Source organism: Sapajus apella, unplaced genomic scaffold, assembly GCF_009761245.1.
Source record: "Sapajus apella isolate SASKATOON/1434 unplaced genomic scaffold, GSC_monkey_1.0 scaffold1, whole genome shotgun sequence".
Taxonomy (NCBI): Eukaryota; Metazoa; Chordata; class Mammalia; order Primates; family Cebidae; genus Sapajus; species Sapajus apella.
Genome location: NW_022436941.1, coordinates 32,334,676 through 32,347,204, shown reverse-complemented (window position 1 = coordinate 32,347,204; position 12,529 = coordinate 32,334,676). Strand labels below are relative to the sequence as shown.

At 32.0% G+C, this 12,529-nt stretch overlaps 1 protein-coding gene across 4 annotated transcripts in view; it reads right to left on the bottom strand.

The window, feature by feature from the left end:
* The window catches only part of FBXL17 (F-box and leucine rich repeat protein 17), a 539,173-nt gene that overhangs the window by 490,535 nt on the left and 36,109 nt on the right, over positions 1 to 12,529 (bottom strand). For 3 of the 4 annotated variants that reach the window (XR_004264890.1, XM_032263825.1, XM_032265287.1), the window contains exon 4: positions 11,703 to 11,834. The exons of the other annotated variant lie outside the window; for it this stretch is intronic. Coding sequence is in view for 2 of the 3 variants with exons in the window: in XM_032263825.1 (XP_032119716.1) it covers positions 11,703 to 11,834 (132 nt within the window). In the remaining variant the exon portion in view is untranslated. The remainder of the gene's footprint in view (positions 1 to 11,702; positions 11,835 to 12,529) is intronic. 4 annotated transcript variants of the gene reach the window in all.

Sequence of the window (12,529 nt, the reverse complement as noted above, 5' to 3'; positions counted from 1 at the left end):
TTATATGAAGTATTTTTTTTAAAAAAACTTCATCTTCATTGGCAGTCCATTTCACAAAGTATTTAAAAAAAAAAAAAAACGTGCCAGTGTAATTTCTGCAGGGTATATTACTCTCAAGGCAGGCAATGCCAGTGTTCTGAACTAAATTTAATGCCAGATCTGCCTGATGCATTTCACTGGTACCAAGCATCAAATATGCATCAAATATTATATATTATATCTACCTCTTTCTAACTGCAACAATAAAGTCAAGCTCTTCTGAACAAACTCAACCACAGAAGCAACTAGCTAATTTTCATCTTTTCAAGAATTAGGTAATTAAAGTATGACAAAAGAAAAGAGACCACACTTCATAGCAGTCTTGAGAGATTTTTGGTAGCACTGCCTGAAAACAGAAGGATGAAAATGCATTGGGGGAAATACTGAAACAAACCAAATATCCTCAATGAGAAGTAAGCCATGTAAATGAAAATATATGATAGGTAATTTGCAATAAAAATGTTTAAAGCTGTAAGTTTCAACTTTTACTTTTAAGAAATCATATCCTAATATCTATCTAATTCTTTAAAAAAAAACACACTTATTTGGGATTTTACTTCTTCAAACTATCACTGCCATTCTTCTCATGTGAATGCTAATGAAGAATCACTTGATACTGCTATAGAATAAAGTATATTACACGCATTCAGTTAATAAAAATTGAATTTTATGTCCTAAAACATATACTTTTGTGTACATATTAAACAGTCATGTTTAAAGTTACTGACATGTGTCTCATTTAAAATGTGACTTTAAAAGAAACTCCTTCTTCCTTATCTCAAAAAGAATCTTCCCAGAACTAAACCAAAAGAACTTAAGTGTATAAATGGTTCATCTTCATTGGCAGTACATTTCAGAAAATTTATAATTCATACATTGAAAAAGAATATTTTTAAGAAGTTCTAACAATTATCCATTTAATCAAAATACTGAAGAATATACAGATTTCTTTAAGCAGTATGAAAACAATCTCATTTCCATTCTAACGAGTTACATGGGGAAACATTACTAAACTAAAACTCTCAAACCTACAACAAATTATCAATGGATTAATAAGAACAAACTAAATACTGGAAGCTGACAGAATACAGGAAAGTAAAAAATGTGGGGTCATTCTTAAAGAATATTTGAGAAAATATAATATTCAGCTAAGCTTGACAGTAGTAATGAACACATTCTGGAAAAAAACATAAGAAGAAGAAGTGAATTATAAATGGACAAGTAAGGAAAGTGATGAGACAGAGGCTAGTAACTGAAGCAATCTTTGAAATGAGCAACTACAGATTTCTGAAATGATAAAAACAGTATTTTGGAAAGAACACTCCTGGACTGTAGATATGATCAATAAAAGTCAGCCTTTGGAAACATCTTAGTTCATGAGTGAATTCAGAGGAATATATACAACGTACCTTTATCCTTTCATACTTTATCCATTAAATTCTTCACCACAAAAAGCTTAAAACAAATATAAACTATAGAATGCATACTACATAATGAAACTGCCTACAATTATATATGATGAACAGATTTATCAGTATATTAACGGAATAAGAGTATATGAGTGTGTATGAATAAAATTATGTCCCACAACAGCTTAAAATGAAGTACCAAACTATAAAATTATCCTCAAATACTCAAATATTAACCTAGTAAAAAGATATGGAAATTTTATCATGTTCTCAGAGGAGTTAAAATGAAAAGCTAGCAGAACATGATGCAAACGATTTTATTACCTCTAAGCATTCGCTTGGACATTTAAACACTAATGAATATAAATATATGCCTTCTTTATAGTCTCGAAGATATTCAGTAAAAAAGAAAATAAGGACTCTGATTTGCAATTACTTTTCTTTGTATTACAGAGTCTCAATATATTTATGTATATGTCTTCTTAAAGTGAACGATAACCATCTAGATTTTATGCTCCAATTAAAAAATAACCAGTGAAGATCTGGTAACAGGTACTACAAAGTTTTTATCCCCAAACTCTCCTGAAGTAACTTGAGTACTTCTACCATCATACTTCAGAAAAAAAAATAATGAAATACGGCAGCACTAAAGAAAATTACTATACTGATGTATTCTGCAACCTAGATGTGGCTACACAAATTAAAATGCAACACAAGAAGGATTGGAAAAAAAAAAAAAAAAGCATCAGAACTGTATGGACTTATCTGGCTTTTACATTTCTTGGCTATTAAAATCTAGACGACCTAGTCAAAAAAAAAAAAATCTACCCAAAACTCATATGACTACTCATCTTTCTACTGTCTATCGGTAACTTTATGTTTAAATCTTTGAAAATAATTTCAAGAAAGACAGCAAAAGAAGACAACCTACCTAATATAAGTAAACAAAATCTGCAGCACTAATAGAAACAGTATTTAGCACACAGATTTAGACAGGAACATCACCTGTGTATATTTTGCCTGAAGACAGGGTTGCCTGACAAAGGCCCAAGTGGCACAGAACATTCCCGATAATGTATCTCTGTGATAATGACTATAATAAAATGATGGAAAAACTGCATCCTACTACCTGGAAGCCAGATTTAACTACAGTTTGTAAACTATATTTATGGAGGCAGCAAACCACATTGCCATGTATGTACCTACGCAACAATCCTGCATGTTCTTTACATGTATCCACCCCAACACCTATAATGCAATAAAAAATATATATTAAAAAAAAAAAAGCTGATTCTCCAATTTTCCTTCATTTAAGCCTAATCACTGAAATAACTGGTATTAACTCTTGGATATCCTAAAACTGTAGAACCTCATTACTGTTGATAAAAACATAAGCCAAAACTTCTTCTTAGATTCAAATAATATAACTCACTTGTTGACTGACAGGCTAGAAAGGTAGTTCAGGAACATATGCTCATAAATAACAGGCTTAATGTACTCCTAGCATGCCACTGCCATCTAACCTTATAAAATTTCTGTTTGCTAAGCCTAACAACTCAACTCTTTACTCAGCCCGCTATCTCCTATTGCCAACACTTGAGCACAAAGCCCAAGACTGCACTTTCGTGCTTGTGTCTTAGTGATAATTTGTTTTGCTTCAAATCTCTGATTTTAACAAGTAGTCAAAAAAGAAAGCAAATAAAAATTAGATTTTTATTTAAAAAAAAAACAACAGAACTTAAACTACAGACTATATAGGTAGGGGGAAAAGTACCAGTAAAGTACCAGTAAAAGAATTATAACACTAGGAATAATCTACCAATTATAAATTTTAAACCCAAAAGAAGCACTTTTGAATTTGATCTCAAAAAATACATATTTTTAAAGAATACTTAAATACAATGCGGAGTTTCCTATTTTTAACCATAACAAATTCTGCATTAGTCACACTTGGATATCTTTATCAGTTTTTAATACTAAGCTAGCTTCCTCCTGAGATCCTGTTTGCATTTGGTCATCTCCTATCATCAGCTGATGAGTCCCCAGAGTTTGTGAGCTAATTTTAATATTACTAAACTAATATAATTAAGCAGGTAAATCTGCTGGGTAAAAAAATAATGTATTCAAAAAAAAAATTATTTGGATATCATCCAAAGTCACTGTCTATCCTCTATACGACACTGGTACACAGGGAAAGAAAAAACACACATTCATTCTTTATTGCTTTCTATGCCTTCAAATGGCAGAATATAATTCACTTATGCTCCTGGCAAGATATATGATTAAAAAAAAAAAAAACAACAGCCTTAAGAGAAAAACACCAATAGACCAAAAAGAGAGTAAGAGGTTAAGATCTAGCAAATAATTTAACATGAGTAAAAATGCGTTTATTCTTCAAATTGAAATTATGCCATCAAAAACTTGTTTTAGGACAGGCATGGTGGCTGCTGCCTACAATCCCACCACTTTGGGAGGCCAAGGCAGGAGAATCGCCTGAGCCCAGGAGTTCAAGACCAGCCTGGGCAATTCAGTGAGACTCTGTCTGTACTTAAAAACAAACAAACAAACAAAAAAACTTGTTTTAAATTAAACTAGATCTTTCAAATACTACTTTAACAAAATAAAACTGACTTTATTAACGTAAAAATATGCAAACCAACATAATTCTGATAAGAATTATATTCCAGTTGACCAGAATTAAATGTTATTAAAGACAATTATCCCAAAAAATACCCTTTGAGTACATTAGTGACTTTGGCTGGATAAATTTGATACACAAAGAATAGCATCATTAACGTGCTAACTAGATCAAAACAATTTACTTACTTGAAAAGTGAAAAAACATTTGATTCTTTATCTTTAAACTTTATTTTAACCTTTTATTTCATAAAATATGTCACCAAAATATTTTAAGTGATAACATTTTTTAAAGCATGCTCAAATCAGTAGTAACCCATCTGTCACTAAACCAACATTTATTGAATGTCTATTATATTCCAACTCTAGGAGGGAAGGATAAAAAGATGAGTGCACACTCCTGGCCCTCAAAAGAGTTGACAAGATACATCAGCAAGATACATTTTTAAAACACGATTTCAATTACCAGTAGGGAGTGATTTGACATGATCTAGAAAAATCTGAAAATGTATATATCTTAGTACCATATTATATATACTTCTAGGTATATGCCCGAAAGAAACTCTTGAAGATGAGCACAAGAGAGCTGTACAATAATTTTATTGCAACACTGTCTCTGATAGTAAACCAGTGGAAGCAATGTAAGTGTCCTTCAATAGGGAATGAATAACCAGGAGGTTTACACATATAATAGAAGACTAACAACGAAAAAGAATGCATCATATTCATTGCAGCTAGATCTCAAAAATAAGAGTAAAAATGCAAATTGTAGACTCATATATAGTTTGTGAGACCAGATATTTAACCATATGACACCAGATATAAATTACATGTGACCACAAACTAAATAAATACCACGTCATGGTTATCTGCATACACATTAAAATATTTTTTAAAGCATTTTAGATCATCACAGCAGTTGCTCTGCGAGGGAATAATGGGACAACAGTATAAATGTATGACTACAGAGACTTGAAGTTTATTTGCTTTATTAATTCAAGAAGCAGCAGCAAATTTAATAAAAAGTTAACTGTCAATTTATGGGTGATGGGCATACAGCTGTTATTACTCCTTTTTGTATTCTACATTTTTCTTAATTTCTTAAAATAGAAAAATAAAACAAGGCATTAAAATCTGATCACACTTCACATTTGCTAAAATCCCATGCTATAATTCTTATTACCTAGAGACTTTCAAATTCCACAGCATGACACTGAAAAAAATAAATAATCTGGTCCCTTCCTTCTTTTCCAGACTCAAATATGAACACTTCCCTACCACCCAGCCTACCAACCTAGTGGCACTGTAACACTCACCACTTACTAAACATTCCCCATATTTTTCTGATGCCTTATCTTTGTTAATGCTCTTTCCCAATACTGCAATTACCTTATCCCAAAATATGTCTCTTGCATAATCATCATATCACTATATATAATTCAAAACCCAGTTCAAATGTCACCTAGTATTTATAGGATTTTCAGATTCCTCCCTTATCCCTCACATAAGAATAACTATTTTTGCAACTGGTGTTTCTATAGCACTATCATGAGACCAGAATCTCCTCTCTTTGGCAGTATAACTCTTGCTTAATGCTTCAACACCTCTCACAGTGCCTGGCACACAGTAACTGTTCAAATGTTAACTGAACCGAATGAACATCTGAAACCAGTGTTAAGGAACAGAGTATAGAGTTATCAGTTCATGAATTCATTAAAATTTCCACTAAATCTTCTGGACAAAAATTAAATGATACAGCTTCTGAATCCAAATGTCACAAAAACAAAATACTATGTTTGCAATACAGAGAAGCTTTGTATAAAATACTAAAATTCTATTATTAATTATATTCATATTCATGTAGGATTAAGATCAACACTAAATACTAGCCTTCTTCTTTGATAATTTCAGTAATTTTCCTAGAAAAATGTTTTGAATACTCTTCCGCTGGTACTTGCAGCTTCTCCTGAAATCAGTTATCATTCTAAAAAATGATTTTCTACTCCTGCTAGCAATTAACTTCTTCCTTTAATGTCTCACAGCACTGGTCCATAAGTGTTTTAAAGGCAGATAATGTCTTTCAGAAGCTGCTACTTTGTTCAACGATGTGTGGATTAGCATTACAGGTAATGTATCCATGCAATCCAAAGAGGTGGAAATGAAAGGTTTGGGAATCTTAACAGATCTGGATTAGAATCTTGACTTTGACATATATCTGTTAACTTCTTTATGCCTCAATTACCTCACTAGTAAAATTGAATAAAAATAGCTACCTCATGTGGTAGTTACGAGGATTAATTATATAAAACAGCATAGTACCTGGTATATTAAAAATACTCAATAAAAGATAACTTGTATTAAATATTTTCCATTACCAACAAATGACAGCAAAGTTCTGAAATGTAGTTGCTATGGTCTAAAGGACTGTGTGCCCCCAAAATCCATATGTTGAAATCCTAACCTCCAAGATGATGGTATTAGGAGATAGGATCTTTGGGGAGTGATTAAATCATGAGGACAGAGCCCTAATAAATGGAATTAGTGCCTTTATAAAATAGGCCCCAAGGAGCTTGTTTGCCTTTCCACCATGTGAGGACTCAGGGAGAAGGTGTCTATAAACCAGACACCAAACCTGCCAGTGCCTTAATCTTGGAATTGTCAGCCTCCAGATCTGTGACATATACATTTCTGTTGTTTATAAGTTATCCAGTTTATGGTATTTTGGTACAGCAACCCAAATGGACAAAGACAATCGTATACAACAAGATGAGGTTCAGTATATTTAGGTCAACTCTATTAGAACGCTATATTCAAATATCACTGTTCACTGGAAACTGCCATTCTGAGTTTAAGTAAATGTCCCATCCATTAAGAGGGGAAAGAACACTGAAGGCAAATGTATATGCTCGATGATTTTGGAGACTAAAGTGAGTACTTAGCCCTTTTCTACAAAATCCTTCAAAATGTAAATTATTTATGTCTGGTATTACAATTAAACTTGCTTCACAGGGAGTATTTGAGAAATAAGACATCAAGAGTATAGTAGGGATGGGGACAAACAATCTCCTTATTAACTCTTATATTTAAATCCATTAATATATTAACTCTATGGTGAACAGTAAGAGTCAGGAAATGGAAGCTTTCACATATGCTGAATTAACTACTGCTATTTAAACTCTGACACAAATGTTTATCATATATACTACTCTAGTTATCAACATGGCTACCAATCTTTTCAGCTAACTGCTACAACAGCCTCAAATCACAGCAAAGAGCAAAAAATAAAAATAAAAATAAATAATAAATAAAAATAAAACATTAAACTGTCAGTGGCTAACTAGTGAAATCAGACTAGGTGATACTAGGCATTGATACAGCCCAATTCAAATTAGTAAACTGCAGAAAGCAAATAATAAACTTCAATATCCTCTCCTGATAGGAGAGGATAAAAACCTTTATTGAAGCCTTCTTGTGTTTTGGGGCACAAAACCTATTTGGTGCTTTACCTCTTAATCGCATTTAGTCGGATCCCCATAAGAACGTGTATGAAGTAGCATTGTATCCTTTCTGCAAGGAAGGAAAACAAAGATCTTTCCTTCCTTGTAAAAATTAAGATAACTAAAGCAAGTCACCTGAGTAAGAAACAGCAGGATCAAGGTTTTAAATGAATTCAGTGCAACTCAAATATGGTGTTTGCCTCCATCTCTACTTAAAATGCTTTCAGCCTGGGGAGGGGAAAAAAAAGCCTGGAGAGGTGAATTTGATCCTATATCATTCATGTAAGCCACCACAGGATAATTAAATTTAAAAGAATATTGTTACCGCAGCAGCCAAAGGACTCTAAGAGAAGTCACAAAATTATAAAACTAGTAAAATATAAACTAAGAAACTGAAAAAGTAAACAGTCACAATTAACTTTCAGGAAATCAACTTTCAATGAGGAAATTTCATCATTTCCCTACAACCTTCTGAAATCTATTTATAGTACATTACTATTTTACTGACAATTGCGTAATCTATAATAGTTTACAGCCCAATTCTTCAGAGTAGAAAATGTAAAAAATAGACCAAATACACACATAATATATACAGATCTACATCAAAAATGCTGACACTAGGGCATAGCACAGAAGTTATTTTTGAAATAAAATTCTAGTACTTTAAAACATCAGCCTACATAACAAATGACAGATAATCTATCTGACCTCATTGTTTTACAATGGAATAAAAAGACACCCAAAAAGCTTCTGTCCAAAAAGTAGAGAAGCAGAATTTGGTGCAGGGAAAGTAAGAAGCAGAGGAAATATGCTTAACTGAGGTTTCTAGATCATTAATAACTATATGCTCAAACTAAATATGACTTAAAAATAGCTTTGTGGCATGCACTATACAGAAGTGATATAAAAGCTACTTCTAGAAGAGACATATACATACAATATGCTAGACCCTCACTACAGCTGTACTCCTCAAATCTATTTGTACAGTCAACACAAGAGTTTTATAGCAAATACAAACTTTACCTATGAAGGTAGATCACATTTGTCTCACTCAAAAATAACTAAAACAGAAACTCATTCTCTTTTGGGAAAATTCTATATCTAAGTCATCTGCTTCACTATAACTCATTTAAGGCAAATCATTGTCCTCACTTTCCACATGAATAAAATTTCTCCCTCATAAACACTAGAATCCTTCCCCTATTTTAAAGTTTATCTTACTTAAACCAGTGCCACAAATAAGAATTACCACTTTGTATAATATGGCAACTTCATCCTGTAGCATTCTAGATACAACTAATATTGTGAATTACTTAAGAAGAAATGTTCCCACTAAGGTCACATAAAGGACAAAAGTGTAAAATAAACCATAACATGAGCAGAAACTTGTAGAGGCATTACATCCTTATAGTTACATCAAGGACATAAAAGCTATGCCACAGAAATATACAAAGACAATGCTGCCATCTAAAGGCCAAGATATAATATGAAAAGATGTATGTATACTCAAATACTACCAAAACAACTTCATATTTTAGTCAGCAAAGTTTATAGTAAAACTATGCTATGATTATTTTTAGACTATGCAATTAAGCTCTAACACTTTTTGAGAAGATTCAGTTTATTAAGAGAATTAGCAAAATAATTTGGCTAATGCTCAGTATTTGTCAAAGCATAGGTGAGATTCTTATGGCATTCTTTCTGACACAGTGTTCTCTGTATATATCTGCAATAGTTGCTAATTTAAAATATTTGTTGTTACATTAAGAATACATGTCAAAATAAAAACATCCTAACTACTTAAAATTGTAGCTTTGCAAGTATTTAAATTTTTCTCCTTCTTTCATAAATTTTAAAAATATAAACTTCCTATGGGAGGCTAGTTATCAATATCTCAATTATCCAAAAAATAGCTCAAATGATTCTACATTTCTTTTTCTAAGAAACTTCAATGCGAAAAACTGTAATGAATTAGCCTTTAAGACTTAGCAAAACTACCTCAAATTTCCAATGAAATAAAAATGTTTAATCAAAAAAACTAAATACAAAATTGATTCCCTTAGCATTTAAGTATATAACATCTTTTCAATGTAACCAAAATATTAGAAAAAAACGAACGTGAACGGAACAAGAACCTTCAAAACAAAACAAGTTGCTTTCTTTGGGAAACCACTGGCTAAAAATTGTTTTATGTGCCAATAAAACTATTTCTCTATGCTTATTCAACAAGAAAAATACAAGTCTGCAAATATCCTATTTCTTGAGGAATAGAAAATTTCTAAATTGAGATCACCATCCCTTAATTTATCTTGGATGTAAAGTGAAACCCAAAAGTTAGATAACGAATACAGTTGTGATGCCATAAAAACTACTATATTTTACATGTCTCCTCTAAGTCATAGTTTGCACCAGACAATTTAAAGATACTATGTCATTTATTTCTCAAAACTATAACCAGCAAATAAACAGATATCAATAACCTCATATACAAATGAGGTATAAAGAACTCAAGTAACTTTCCCAGGGTCACAAAGCAAGTGAGGAAATATCAATATTCAAAAATTCAGTCTCTCTAACACAGAAGACCTAACTCTCTTTACCAAATCTTACTGTCTCAAGAATGACTATTACGTAATATTTATTAAATGCCATAAATTCCAAGGGTCAATAAAAAGATCTCTTTATTTTTGAAGTACAACTAAAAAAGCAAGTCTTCTTTGTTGTATACTATACTTTTAGGACTACCCTGACAACATTTTCAAATACAGACATGCATTGCTTAATGACAAGAAAATATTATGACAAATGTGTCATTAGGTAATTTTGTAGTTGTATGAACATCATAGAATGTACTTACACAAACCTAGACCAAACGGCCTACTAAAGCCCTGAGCTATATGGGTATAGTTTTTACTGCGCCTAAGCTGCAAAGCTGAACAGCATGTCACTGTATTGAATACTGTAGGCAACTGTAACACAATGGTATTTCTGTATCTAAACATAGAAAAGGCAAAAATACACTATAATAATCTTACAGGCCCACTATTGTATATGATATCCACTGTTAACCAAAACATTGTTATACAGCCCATGACTGTATGTATGCTATTTTTCAATTTTGAGAACTACTACTGGTGTCTCCTAGTGACAACTTTTTCTTTTAACTGATATGATGTATCTATCAAATAAAAACATAAATGCTTTGGAATATTATTCAGCCACAAAAATTAATAAAGCTCTGATACATGGTAAACACAAACGAACCTTGAAAACATCATGCCAAGTGAGACACCAGAAATAAAAGACCATGTGTCGTGTGATTCCATTTATACAAAATATCTAAAATAGGAAAACCCCATAGAGATAGAAAGTAGATTAGCAGTTGCCAGGGACTAGAAGAAGGGTAAAATGGGGAGTGGTAGCTAATGGGCACAGGGTTTTTTTAGGGGCAATGAAAATATTCAAAAATTAGACACTTGTAATAACTGCACAACATGGTAAATATACTAAAAACTGATGCGTTATATACTTTAAAGAGGGAAAATTTATTTTATGTGAATTACCTCACAATAAAAAAGATTAAAAGACATTTAAGTACTATACATTAAATGTATCTGAGTTACCCATGTATGTGCTTAAAATATAAAATCTACATAATTGCTCATATTATCTGCTCTAATTTATTGAATCCCATTTTTTATCATACTAAGTAAAAGGCTCTATTTTACAAGAGTACATTTTTCTGGACATTAAAAAATTCTAATTGTCTAGAATTATTATAATCCCTAGAGATACAGAAAGAACTTCAACCATAAACTTATGTTTGGCAAATAAATTTGATTTTTCCAATTTACCAGCATTAGTTCACTGTCCACATTCGAAAAGACACATTAGCATATGCTAATGAGGGATTTTTAACATGCAGGTAGCACATACAAACGCTATCTATTCAGTTAAAAGATCAAGTTATAAAATCATCACTTTAAAAGAATTTTTGCTTTTGACAAGTAGTATTTGAACCACCACAAGAAAACAAGCAGAAAAAAAAATTATAAATAATAGAAAGAATTTGAAGGTAAGCAACAAAATGAACAACATGAGGATGAAAACAAGTACTTACTAATTTGTTTTCCTGCATGTATATTCTCTGTAATTTCAGACAGCCCTTAGCTATGACGATCATGCCTTCATCTGAGATCTTGTAACATTGGCCAAAATGAATATCTTTGAGTTCTCTGCATTTTGAGCCCAGCTGTAAACAAAGAGATTAGCTGAATGCTCAAAACATAACAAAGGCAATATATTTCCAGTGAGATTTTCATATATTTTTTTGAAAATCATGTCAGAGTTAAATATTTGTTACTTTTAAAATAAGATAGAATGTAAGCAATCCATAACTTAAAACAGTACTATATAAACATTTTTACCTTCTTCCCTGCTTCAACTAACTCATATTACATGCCCACCAAGGTACACAGATTACTTAACAGTTCAAAATTATATATTTATTACTCCAGTATTTTTTTTTTTTGAGACAGGGTCTCACTGTGTCACCGAGGCTACAGTGCAGTGGCTCAATCACGGCTCACTGCAGCCTCAACCTTCTGGCTAAAGAAATCCTCTCACCTCAGCCTCCTGAGCAGCTGGAGTACAGGTGCATGCCACCACACCTGGCTACTTATTTAATTTTGTTGTAGAGCTAGGGTCTCGCTATGTTGCCCAGGCTAGTCTCAAACTCCTGGGCTCAAGCAATCCTCCCACCTCAGCCTCCCAAAGTGCTGGTATTACTGATGTGAGCCACTGAACCCAGCCTCTTTTTAGTCTTAATAATCAGGAAAAAAAAATTACACTTAAAGGAATAAATTATGGTGTATTCATAAAATTGAATATTATATAAACATTAAAATTGGAACAAACATTTGACAAAAATGTATATAACTTTTATAG